Source organism: Aquarana catesbeiana, linkage group LG05 (genome assembly GCF_042186555.1).
Source record: "Aquarana catesbeiana isolate 2022-GZ linkage group LG05, ASM4218655v1, whole genome shotgun sequence".
NCBI classification, from domain to species: Eukaryota; Metazoa; Chordata; class Amphibia; order Anura; family Ranidae; genus Aquarana; species Aquarana catesbeiana.
The window spans coordinates 6938925-6952865 of NC_133328.1; the positions used below are offsets into that span (position 1 = coordinate 6938925).

At 44.9% G+C, this 13941-nt stretch overlaps 1 protein-coding gene across 1 annotated transcript in view; it reads left to right on the forward strand.

Moving 5' to 3' along the window:
* Positions 1-13941, forward strand: part of LOC141144058 (uncharacterized) — a 59931-nt gene that overhangs the window by 33260 nt on the left and 12730 nt on the right. Inside the window, exon 6 of the mRNA XM_073629415.1 lies at positions 5079-5521. Within this exon, the coding sequence (XP_073485516.1) occupies positions 5079-5521 (443 nt within the window). The remainder of the gene's footprint in view (positions 1-5078; positions 5522-13941) is intronic.

A 13941-nucleotide genomic window follows, 5' to 3' on the forward strand; every position in this document is an offset into this window, starting at 1 on the left:
TGAAAATCGCCAAAGATTTAGGATGCCGTTTCTTGGTGTAGAAGTGTGGTAAAGAAGGTATTGTGTCGGAGGTGACCACTGAGATGATCTTGTGTACTTTCTTCCAAAATGGTCGAAGCTTGGAGCCCGCCCACCGAATCTGAAGCATCGTTCCCACCTCCTCCTCACACCTCCAACATCTATTGGAGATCTTGGATGAGAATTTGTGTAGGAGAGCAGGAGTTCTATACCATCTTGTAAGTATTTTATATCATCCATGTTCCTGGGTTGCTACATTCAAGTAGCCCTTCTGTATGGAAGTACAGAGAGATTCCCAATCAGAGTCTGAAAACTGCTCACCAAGATTTTTGTCCAATGCTAAGCACGAGAAGCTGGAGACCCCCAAATAGTGAAGACTACAATTTGGAAATAAGATGTCTCTGAAGCTTTTTGCTACATAGAGACTCAAGGGTGATAAGAGTCCTGGTCCAAAGATGGGAGGTCTTACGCCTGTTTAGAAAATGCTTTCTCTGCAAGTATGTCCCGAATGGAATGGAGTGCGGAGCATAGATGGCATTAATAGCCTCAAATAAAAGTAGTTTGCCTATCAGGAAAAAGAATTAAAAGCCAGAACATCCTTGTGAGGCCATATCGGTATCAGACCATTCTAGGTCATGCCTGGGGCAAAAGTCAGGTTGAGACAGAGATTTGTTAGAGGACCGAGCAAAGAAGCGAGAGAGGAGGTCATAGCTGTCCTACGAAAAGTCTCAAGAGTTGGGCCTATGACTGGATGTATGGGTGGTTCATAGCCAGAGACGATATATGACAAGAAGGTAACCAGGGTAACATCCTTAGTGTTTGCGGTATTAGGGAGTGCTCTAGAGCAGAGGTCTCCAAATTGCAGCCCACGGGCTGGATGTGGCCCTTTTCTTGCCTTTATTTGGCCCTTGGGGTACTATTCCTTTCACTGACACCAGAGAAAAGGAACTAATTCTCCCACTCACACCAATTATAGGGCACTATTCCTCCCCCTGACACCCATGATGGGGTAAATACCTTGCCTGACACCAATGTTGGGGCACCATTCCTCCACTGATACCAGTGATGGGGCACCATTCCTCCCACTGATACCAGTGATGGGGCACCATTCCTCCCACTGATACCAGTGATGGGGCACCATTCCTCCCACTGATACCAGTGATGGGGCACCGTTCCTCCCACTGATACCATTGATGGGGCACCATTCCTCCCACTGATACCAGTGATGGGGCACCATCCCTCCCACTTATACCAGTGATGGGGCACCATCCCTCCCACTGATACCAGTGATGGGGCACCATCCCTCCCACTGATGCCAGTGATAAGGCACCATTCCTCCCACTGATGCCAATGATGGTACACTATTCCTCTACCTATTGATCACAGGTACTATGTACTGTTTACTCCCACTGACCACCAAGCCTATGGCTTTTTCTACTCTTACTGGCCACAGTCTGGCCTCCTTAAGTCTGAAGGACAGTAAATTGGCCTTTTGTTTAGAAAGTTGGAGACCACTGGAGTAAATATAGTCAAATACTTTAGTGTACTGATTCTGTTGGAGGACTTTTTGATTTGTTTAATCTCTTCTGTTCATAACCTACGTTTCTTTTCTGTCCCTTTTGGGTCCCAAGCCTTACTCCATAGAAGCCATGATTTCCATACACTGCATTGATGATGGCCAAAATGACTGAAATATTTATGTGCAATTTGGAATAAATGGCTCTATAATGTTGGGCTATATTTACGCTACACAACAGCAGTTCTATATGTGCATTTGTCTGATGGGATGTAAAGTGATGGATCCGCCCACTGCCATGAAATGAAGAATAATCCTCATATTTTTGGGATATGTGATGGAATGAGCCATGTGACCTTCTGTACTTAGAAGCCTTGATTGTGCTACTACTATTCTAGTTACATGGAATTCTATCTAAGCCCTGTACTATGTTTAGTAACTTGTACTATTGTAACTTGTATGTATCTCTTATTACACAGGAATACACAATGGTGAAGAAGACATCTGATGATCATGTGACACTTGGCAGCCAATGCTGCATGTCAGAAGACTGGAACTGGAGAACCATCATAGAGCCTCCACCTAACGACAAGAAGATTCTGGAGGTCATCAACAAGATCACTGAGCTTCTGACGGAGGAGGTGAGTGGTGTCCGGAATTTTGGGGCATTATCCAGGATCAGAAGCGGCACGTCTGGATGGTGATTGTATCCTTGTGTGTTGTCAGGTTCCTATCAGGTGTCAGGATGTCGCCATCTATTTCTCCATGGAGGAGTGGGAGTATATGGAAAGAAGCAAGGACACCATAATGGAGAACAAGCTGCCCCTCACATCACCAGGTAAGAGGAGGTCATGTTTGCAGAAGCAATTCAATGCATTCACCATCCACATGAGGCACTTTAGAACGACATAAATTAATACAGTTGTCCAAAAATGTCTGTAGTTTTGAGTTACAGCCACCATATTGGGGAAGCCAATGTCTTGACTGGTTATTGGTCTGTCTCGAAGGGAGATTTGGAACAAAACCATCAGTGCCTTCAAAAGTAAACGTGGTTCACATCAGAACAGATTGTGTGCTCGCATACCAGGGAGTACACTCTAGACAAGTTAACCATATCCATGTACTACTGTGTCAAATCCTGTCATGTATTGTATTTTAAGTTAACACTCCCATCCACCTCAACCACTGATCATCCACCTGAACCATTGCTATCCACCTGAACCACTGACCATCCAACCATATCCAGAGGTTGTCTTTGGAAAATAGACGTATGAGTGCTGCCAGCATTGCTGCAGAGGTTGAAGGGGTGGGGGGTAAGCCTGTCAGTGCTCAGACCATACACCGCACACTGCATCAAATTGGTCTGCATGGCTGTCATCCCAGAAGGAAGCCTCTTCTAAAGATGATGCACAAGAAAGCCCGCAAACAGTTTGCTGAAGACAAGCAGACTAAGGACCTGGATTACTGGAACCTCGTCCTGTGGTCTGATGAGACCAAGATAAACTTATTTGGTACAGATGGTGACAAGCGTGTGTGGCGGCAACCAGGTGAGGAGTACAAAGACAAGTGTGTCTTGCCTACAGTCAAGCATGGTGGTGGGAGTGTCATGGTCTGGGGCTGCATGAGTGCTGCCGGAACTGGGGAGCTACAGTTCATTGAGAGAACCATGAATGCCAACATGTACTGTGATATAATAAAGCAGAGCATGATCCCCTCCCTTCAGAGACTGGGCCGCAGGGCAGTATTCCAACATGATAACGACCCCAAACACACACACAACTCCAAGATGACCACTGCCTTGCTAAAGAAGCTGAGGGTAAAGGTGATGGACTGGCCAAGCATGTCTCCAGACGTTAATCCAATTGAGCATCTGTGGGGCATCCTCAAATGGAAGGTGGAAGAGCGCAAGGTCTCTAACATCCACCAGCTCCGTGATTTCGTCATGGAGGAGTGGAAGAGGACTCCAGTGGCAACCTGTGAAGCTCTGGTGACCTCCATGCCCAAGAGGGTTAAGGCAGTGCTGGAAAATAATGGTGGCCACACAAAATATTGACACTTTGGGACATTTTCACAGGGTGTACTCACTTTTGTTACCAGCGGTTTAGACATTAATGGCTGTGTGTTGAGTTGTTTTGAGGGGACAGCAAATTTACACTGTTATACAAGCTGTACACTCACTACTTTACATTGTAGCAAAGTGTCATTTCTTCAGTGTTGTCACATGAAAAGATAGAAAAAAATATTTACAAAAATGTGAGGGGTGTACTCACTTTTGTGAGATACTGTATCTCCATAGATAGATTAATCGATGAAAAGTACCCTTTGTGACATCCATGTAATGTTTTAGACATAAAATTACATGCACATTGTTTGAAATATTCTAGAGCTGCTTCTCCCATCCTTTTTACTCCTAAAATAATTTTCGGGTCTTGGGGAACCCTTGCTTAAACCAGTCCATTGGGGGTCAATGGGAAAAATGTCCCTTACATTGGTGATCAGTGGGAAGAATGTTCCTTACATTGGTGATCAGTGGGAAGAATTCTCCTTACATTGGTGATCAGTGAGAAGAATGTTCCTTACATTGGTGATCAGTGAGAAGAATGTTCCTTACATTGGTGATCAGTGGGAGGAATTCTCCTTACATTAGTGATCAGTGAGAAGAATGTTCCTTACATTGGTGATCAGTGAGAAGAATGTTCCTTACATTGGTGATCAGTGGGAAGAATGCTCCTTACATTGGTGATCAGAGAGAAGAATGTTCCTTACATTGGTGATCAGTGGGAAGAATGTTCCTTACATTGGTGATCAGTGAGAAGAATGTCCCTTACATTGGTGATCAGTGAGAAGAATGTTCCTTACATTGGTGATCAGTGAGAAGAATGTTCCTTACATTGGTGATCAGTGGGAAGAATGTCCCTTACATTGATGGTCAGTAGGAAGAATGCCCCCCATTCAGACAGCTAAAAAGATCATTGATGTTGATGTCTCTGCCAAACGGTGTTGGAACTGGAATTATACAGCCACCATGAAATGGGAAGTCAATCAGCCACATCTCAAGGAACCTCTAGTAACCTCTGGAGGATCCCAAGTTGAGAATGGCTGTTCTAAGGAGAACATTAAAAAAAAATGTAAATACACTGCTAATACCTGTTTTTCCCACTTCTTGTGTCCTGCAGATGGACAACACAACAACAATAACACTATGAAAATTCCCACCGCCTTTCCTGATATAGAAGATAACAATGTCACATCTGATTCTTCAGGGAAACAATCAATCAGCTCAAATCTTCATCTGGACCTTCACTGTGAAGATCTGTCATCTCCTCCATCCACCTATGAGAGATTTCATCTTGATGTCCACCCTACCCCTGATCCTGCACCTTGTACAGGAGGAGAGATGCTACCACGTTCTGAGTACAGTGAGCGTCTTACGGAGGGAGCTGAATCTGTTTCATCCCAGGAAAGTAAAATGGGGGAGAACTTGTATTCCTGTCCCGAGTGCGGTAAATGTTTTCCTTACAAATCCCACCTTCTCAGACACGAGATCGCCCACACAGGAAAGAGGCCCTACTCCTGCTGGGAATGCGGAAAATCCTTTTTGTACAAATCAGCTCTGTTGGTACACGAAATGATTCACACAGGGGAGAAGCCACATTCATGTTCCCAGTGCGGGAAATGTTTCAACCGCAAATCGGCTCTTAGCAGACATCAAACTATCCACACAGGGGAAAAGTCCTATTCCTGTTCTATATGCGGCAAATGTTTTTCCCAGAAACTTCATCTTCTTAAACACGACCGAGTCCACACCGGGGAGAAGCCGTATTCCTGCACCGAGTGCGGGAGACGTTTCTCCCAGCAATGGGATCTTAACAGACATGAGAGACTTCACACGGGGGAGAAGCCATATTCCTGCTCCCAGTGCGGGAGGTGCTTTTCCCGTAAATCGTATCTAATCACTCACGAGAGAGTTCACACGGGAGTGAAGCCGTATCCATGCTCCCAGTGTGGCAAGTGTTTTTCCCGTAAATTGTATCGTCTCAAACATGAAAAATGTCATCAGGGGGGCCAACCAAATGGATGCGTTTAACTGATTTGGTGGTTGTCTGACATCACACCAGACCACATTGCAGTCTTTGCTGTATTCACACACGGAGAGGAGGTATAAAAAAAAGGAGTATCTTTTGTTACATCTGGAAGATATTGGGTTGGGTTGTGGCAGCCGATTACAATTTTGCACAGATATGTTGTCACACACTAGGCTTGGAGGTGGGCCTTCCCCTCCCCCCACAGATGGTACATGGGACGAATACACTCTCAGATCCCACCCTGTGCAGAGATTTTCCAGCTCTGGGGCAACAACCTAAGCATCAGTGAGCCATGTTTCCTGTGCTTTCATCAGATCCAGGACCAGCATGGCAGTTGTTACGGGGAAAGAGATCGTCAAACATCTGTTCACTGATCTCCCCTGCCTTCTAAGAATCCCAAAGTGACAGTTTAAGTATTTCTGGTGTCACTTTCTTCAACCTGTCTGGCCAGGGAAGAAGCTAATAGGCCGTGATCTGAAGTAGACACTGCTACTCCACTTGCTTCCAGGTCCTGTGCCGAGCGGCTGGCCTGATGCATTGTGAACACAGGATGTGAGCCGCTTGACAGGGGAGCCCTTTAGAGAATGTTTTATATGGTCCTGTTTGTTTTGAGACATGAGTGCATGGGACTGATGAGGCCATAAGAATTTTTTATTTTTTATTTAACTGTTTTTATATTTCATGAGGGCAACCTTGGTATATTATTTTATCTGTGAAAACTTCAGTTGATAAAGTTATTTTTTTCTATTTTTGTAAGTTTTTGTGAGCTTATTTTTTAATAATTTGTTTGGAAACTCCCAAAGGTTTCTTTTTTACATATTCCCTTATTGCACTCGCTGCCTCACCCAGACAGGAAACAAGAAGGAACAAGAAAATATTTACAGAAAAGATATTACAGAGAAAAATTTGCAACAGTAAGGCCTCATGCACACTGGACATTTTTTTGCACGTTTTTAGAGCTGCTGCTTTTGGCTTCAGACGTTTTTTTTTTTTTTCTACAGGCAATAAACTCTCCAGCATGTTATCCCATGTGTCCATGCACATATAGGCTGTTATCAACTGTTTTTGGCTGGGGCATTTTTGTCTGTAAAAAAAAACTCCAAAACTAGTGCGTTCTGAGAGGCGTTTTTCAGCTATAAAACTGCTCTAATGTCAAAAAATGCCTAAAAACGCAAATAAACACTCAAAAACGTTTTTGATCCATTTTAAAAAAAAAAAAAAAAAAAAAAGCTAAACGCTATTGCAAAAACTTTAACAAACTTTGAAAAACTCACTGCAAAGCTACTAGCCGTTTTTATAATGTTAATATAACGTCCATTGTGAATCTGTACGTATCTCTTCATCTTCATTACATGGGTGGCAGAGCAAGTGGTAGTTGACAGCAGAGAGCTAGGAAGGAAGATATTCTTTGGTGCAGCTCACAGGAAGTGACAAGGACATGGCATTTCTAGGAAGATCAACAGGTATTTGCTGAAAAAAAAATAATACTGTAGCAACATCATCTAAGAAATACAAGCTGGCATGTATTCCATTTTTGTTCTTGGGGTTAGTTACCCTTTTAATATCAGTTGTTCAAAATATCTCTATATTTACATCTGATGAGGTTTCATAGTCCAATATCCAACGTATTAGTGGACAGAAAGAAATTACAATATTATAGAGACCATATATGATATACATAATACGTATGTCTAATGTGTTTTATTAGCCTCCTAAACCGAGTAATATAGGTGGGTTTGGTGTACTATTTTCTTATATATTCTTGTAACCACTTTTTTATGAAGGAAACTCCATCACAGCAGGAATTATGGAATATAAATGAAAGCCGGGCCCTCTTGGTTAAAAGAAAAAAGACTCTGAATGTGTATTGCTTCACTAGACTAGTCTCTTGCAGACTCTGCTAGAGGAGGTTTTAGGACACGTGTTCTGTCAAATGTGCTTCAAACTGGTCTGTGGCCTATCTGTGTCCCCTTCTTTGGCTGCCAACCACAGACAGGAAATAAAACTCTGACCACTTTTGTCATCAACTTGCAAATTTTGAAGAAATTGTGTTTGAATACCACCTCCTCATTTTCCCCACAGTTTTATATTCATCAAACCTCATTATTGTCACAGTGTGTGCTTATTGAGGGATACAAGAACCAAGAGAAGTCCGGTCTTCACCAGGTCATCCCTCACATGGAGTTAGTCTTGTGTGGTCATCTCCCCAGAGAAATGAACACAGGCTCACACTCTGAAGGTGGTTGACATCATGGATAAACTGGAGGCAAGGTACGTGCTCAGGTAGGTGCATAGCTTGGGGCAGACAGGAGGTTAGGGCAGACTTGGTTTGTTGGCACAAACAAAGCATCAAGAGATTGGTCAGCAGAGTAGAGGATACAAGACCAAGAGGAAGATAGGAGAAGGGTACCAGGCACAGCAGCAGCAAGAGCACAGAAAACAAGAACAGGGATCTGGAAGCAGGAACGGGGTACACTAACAACACCTGGCCCCAGAAACACTAGGAATCTGTTTTACTCAGTCATCTGACTAAAGCAGAGCTCTTCCTTCTATGCCACTTAGGGTCATTGTCTGCAGCTGCACATTAGAGGTTTCTGGCCTGCAGTACTAATTAAACTTTTGCAGGGGAAGATGGAGTTCCAAATTAGGTCACTGGTGTTGCAAACAAAAAAGGGAGTTCCGAAGGGTCTTCCAGAAGAAGGTGAGAGTCAACAGGAGCCCGGGAAGCCATGGTCCAGCCTGGTCTGACCTGTGACATGGGAGCCTTGTGTTTCATCAAATACATTGTTATAATAAAAAAGCAAAAAAAAAAAAAAGACAAACCATTTTATGGAGAAAGAAGACAGGCAGGAGGTTGGGGCTGGGGGTAAATGGACATAGATGGGAGGAATAAACAAAGCAGGACCATAATCAAGAGATCATTCAGCAGAGTGGTGGGAACAGGACCAAGAGGAACATAGAACGAGCGAAGAACCAGGGCATGGCAGGAGCAACAGCACAGAAAATGGGGACCTGGAGGCAGGAACCGGACACAGAAACAGGGACCTGGAAGCAGGAACCGGGTGCACTACAAACACCGGGCCGCAGAAACGCTAGGAACCCATTTTGCTCAGGCATCTGGCTAAAGCAGAGCACTTCCTTATGTGCCATTTAGGGTCATTGGGGTTGATTTATAAAAGATAAATAGACTGTGTTCTTTGCAAAGTGTAATTGCATTCTGCAAGTGCAGTTGCTCCAGAGGTACGATTGAGGTAAATAAGGTACGATTTCATTTTACAAAGTGTACCCAATCACGTGCAAGGAAAATAAAAAAAATGCATTTTTGTTTGCACATAATTGGATGATGGAAGTCAGCAGAGTGCAACTGCACTTTGAAAAATGCAGTCTTTTTTCCCTTTAGTAAATCAACCCCATTGTCTGTAGGTGCACATCAGTTGTTCCTGGCCTGTAGTACTGATTTAGTGAGGAAGAAGATTAAGTTCCAGGTGAGGTCACTGATGTTGCAGATAAAAAAGGAAGTTCTGGGAGGGTCTTCCAGAAGAAGGTGAGAGGCAACAGGAACCCGGGCAGTCCAGATGGGTCTGACCTGTGACATGGGAGCCTTGAGTTCCATCAAACACATTGCAACTGTGTTATAAAACAAAAATAAAAAACCTCCAATTATACATAAAGACAATGAAACAGTTTTAGGAAGATAAAACTATCTGCTGCACGTCTTTGATAGTGAAGGGTTGGTGAGAATGACGATCATAGTGTAGCAAAGTCCCGGGCCTTTTTAGGCCTAATAGTTACCTCCAGAGTTAGGGAAAGCTGACATTCTTCAGTGTAGAGTGGGTTATAAGGCACAGTGGCTGTAATGCATGATGAACAGGTGGGCGCAAGACACTTTTTGAATGCAAAGAGATTTATTGTCTCTTAAACAGAACTGTGGGATAGGGGGTTAGGGCCAGGACACCCTTAGGTAGATGCAAAGATAATTGGCAGACTTCGAGACTTCTATAGGTAAACAGTTATACAGGTGAAGGCCTCTTCTGGACCACTTCTGTATAGGTAGGATCACTGTCTACTATGGCAAAGATGTTGTAGCTGTTACTACCGGTAATGGTATTCAACTATTTGCAACGCGAACAGTTCTCTTTACCCCACACTCACTCACTGTGGGTCTTCACTCAACGAGCTCCCAATCTCTCTCACTAGACTTCAGATCCACTAGTCACTGGATCCCCTGAGCTCTTTCACAGTAGCACTCAGTATCTTCCTCAAGCGTCACCTCCGCTTCCCTGCTCGGTCCCTGGCTTGGCACTCACAGATACTCCTCAAGCTTCACCCTTGCTGACATGTTAGGTCCCTGCCTACGCACTCCACAAGCGTCACCTCTGCTGTCCCGCTGGGTTCCAGACTTGGCACATGCTGAAGTTTTCCCACTTCTTCACTGTCCCCGGCTGGTGAGAAGTCTGCACTGGTACTGGTCTCAACTTACTCACAGTGGTCTCCGGTAGCAAGGTGGATGGACCCTTAGTGGCGACAGCTTCCCCTCTACCTCCGACCACGACTGGTTCCTCGTCCGGTGGAACCGTTACTTCTGGTTGGACTACAAGCCTGCAGTCCCAACTCCACACTGCTTTTTCCTGCTTCTGGATAGGCCCTCAGACAGCCTAGCAGCCAGATGTCCCCAGGATGGGCCTTAGATTTCTGGCCTAGCAGCCCGGGGCAACACAACACACGTCCACCCAGACAGCTGTCCAGGTGGCACAGAACCCCCGATCACCTGACTCCTCCCAAATAAATAGGTTCTCCCAGCAGGCCAAGGGACCTAAGAAAATCCCTGCCCATTGGCTGAGACACCCCATTCATTCCTAATCTGTCCTTGCAATTCCCTTGTCTTATCTAATGTCACCAGATACCCGGCCACCTATCGACAGAAGAGGGAAGTGCAGCAATTCCAGAATTAGGGCAAAATCAATTGACCTCCTAACAATTGGCCAAGGCAACTATCATTTGGCAACTAAATTTAATAGCAACCCTGCCTAAACTTCAGGGTACTACATCGGGAAAACTGGTGGTATGGTCTTGTGTCTCTGGACTTTCCTTTTCATTAATGGTCTGGTCTATTAAGTGTGATGTAGGCATCCAATCACTTGCTGGGAATTTAGACAAATTAAAGCTTTTCCCGTTCAGATGTTTTGAAATCTGAACAGTGCTTAGTGAGAGGGGAGGTCCAACACACCATGGTGGAACATAGCTTTCGAACTGACCAATTTTTTGTGAGAACTCAATCAATATAAAACAGACAAGCAGTGTAAGCACACAGAGAAGATGCCCTCTGAGGCCGGTGGGGTATAAAGGATTATGGCAACTTTATATTGTAAACTCAACATTTTTTCTTTCACTTTATGTTTATTGAAAAAGAATTAGGGCAAATTGTATACACGGTGTACAATACAACACAAAACTTGAATCACTAGTTTTAAAATGAGCAAAATTAGGTAACATCACCCAATACACGGCTCTCTCTCAATACCAAGGACTTTTAAAACATAATGATCGGTCATGTTCAGAAATATAAAAAAACAAAGTAAGCCAACGGGTATAAGTAAAAAGAAAGGGGGGATCCTTCTGTTAAAAAAAAAGAAAGGGGGGGAACATCAACAAGTAGAGCAGGGGTTACCCCGGTGTTTCTCAAACTTTTTTGTCTTGCGGCGCATCAAAAATATCAAAAGATTTTCAAGGCACACCTGAAAAGATTTAGCAATTTTTTTTGGTGAAGAACTTATTTATTTTTACATATATATTTAATTTTATATTTAGGGTTGAAAATGTTTTTTATTGAGATAATAGTCAAAATACCGTATTTATCGGCGTATAACACGCACTTTTTTCCCCTTAAAATCAGGGGAAAATCATGGGTGCGTGTTATACGCCGATCCCCTGCGATCCTGAGCTGACAGATGTTCAAAATCGCCGACCGCGATTTGAAAATGGCGCCGCCGGCGCCGAAATACACAGAGCCGGTCCTCGGCCACTTTCGGCTTCACTCGAGCGCCGCCCGAACCTAGCCGAGTGTACTCGGCTAGGTTCGGATAGCTCCGCTCACAGTCACGCCCATCCTGGGCGGGACTACGAGCGGAGCCGAAAGTGAACGAGAGCCACCGAGAAGAGCCGAGGACCGGCTCTGTGTATTTCGGCGCCGGTGGCGCCATTTTCAAATCGCGGTCGGCGATTTTGAAGCTCAGGATCGCAGGGGATCAAACTGCGAGCTGCAAGGCTGCACTGGGGCAAGGCTGCACTGGGGCAAGGCTGCACTGGGATAAGGCTGCAATGGACACTGGGGAAGGCTGCACTGACAAGGCTGCACTGACATGGTTGCACTGGGGCAAGGCTGCACTGAGAAGGCTGCACTGATAAGGCTGCACTGACAAGGCTGTAATGATGGGCATTTAAATGTAAGTTTTTTTCCCTTCAACTTCCCTCCTAAAAGTTTTTTTTTTCTTAAAATTCCCTTCTAAATTGGGGTGCGTGTTATACGCCGATAAATACGGTATATAAACAAGTCATCAGAATAATGGATTAAAATGGTAAGACGGCTCAATGGTTATCGCCCACAGCATGACTTCTACATGTTATACATGTACATGAACTATGATGAGTGTCACTATAGGACACTAAAAACATTTTGGAACTGTTGTTCATATAAAAACAGAACAAAAAGAAGAAGGAAGAGAAAAAAGAAAAAGGAAAGGAAAAAACAGAGAGGGGCAACCAGAGAAAATGGTGGAAGGTAAGGAGACACGGGATAGGAGAAGATAAGGAGAAGAGAAATGGTGGCTGGGAAAACACTCTGAGAACATTGAGTATTAGTATCACCTGTAGGAGGAGGGGACAGTATGGCATTATAACGACAACCTCAGAAGATCTAAATCAAGGCAAGGCCAGGGGGGGGGGGAAGCAGGCCAGGGACGAGAGTATCGTAGCAAGGGTACCAGAGGAAGAGAAGCGGAGCCAAACATACCATAAAACCTTATATTTGTTATTATCCATTGCCAACATCTCCTCCATTCCATAATATCTTCATTTTAAATTTAATGTGAAGGATGTGCCTGCTTTTGAGAGCAAATCAGATTGAAGCCAGGCTCCAAAGTCGTCAAATGTAAATGCAGCCACTGTGCCCATCAATTGCCGCCATTGTGCCCATCAATTGCTCCCACTGTGCCCATCACTGCCGCCACTGTGCCCATCAATTGCTCCCGCTGTGCCCATCAATTGCTCCCGCTGTGCCCATTAATTGCTCCCACTGTGCCCATCAATTGCCGCCTCTGTGCCCCATCAAACGCAGCCACTGTGCCATATCAAATGCTGCCAGTGTGCCCCCCTGCCGGCCCACCGTCTGCACTTACCTGTCTCGGTGGGACAGCTCCTTGATGCTCCTCGATGTCTTCTCCAGTCCTCTGCTATGATTGGACGCCTGACGCTTCAGCCAATCAGGTGATGGGTAACAGATCCGAGCACCTGATTGGCGGAGAGCGGTGGTTTAGTGTTAAGAAAGCGAATATTCATTCGCTTTTCTAACACAGCTGAGTGACCTGCGAGCGCCCAGCATGGCGCTCTCAGGTCACCTCTTTTGACACCTATGGCTCTGATCAGGTGCTTCAAAACCACCCCCTGCCGCTGTAATTCAGGCGCCCTGTGCCCGAAAAGGGGCCGGGTGCCTGAATAGGGGGTGGCAGCGGCGGTCATAGATAGATTTTATTGCAATGCATGAATCTATCTATTGGATATAGAGGGGGTGGCAGGAGAGAGGGGGCGGCGCCTGTGCACCCTTATGGACGGGCCGGCGCTGATAGAGCGGTATCATGAGAAGACTGAGGAAATACCCTCCCGCTAAAGCTTGTACCCTCTTCAATCCGAGGATGATCCCTAAAAAATGAGATTAAAGAAAAATCCTGGAGAGAAGGAAACTGGAGAAAAGAAGGAAGAAAAGAAAGGAGGGGAAAGGGGAAATAAGGGAAGGGGAAGGTAGGGAGAGGAGAGAGGACGGGGGACGGAGGAAAATCCCCATCACACTCCCCCTCCTGGAGGCCTATCAGATGCTCACTAGACTCAGCTCCACCTTTCTAATATGCAAAAAGCGGGATGTGAGCGGAGAAGACGGGAAATGGTCCAGCAAGGTATGGAGAGTAAACTCAACCTTTTTTCAAAGAGGTTCCATGTACATTGCCAATACATGATGTAAGGTGACCCAATGGGTGGGAATGGGGACGTGGAGACATCTGTACTAACTAGAGATGAACAGAAAATGAGAATATTGTTACTTCTTCCAACACA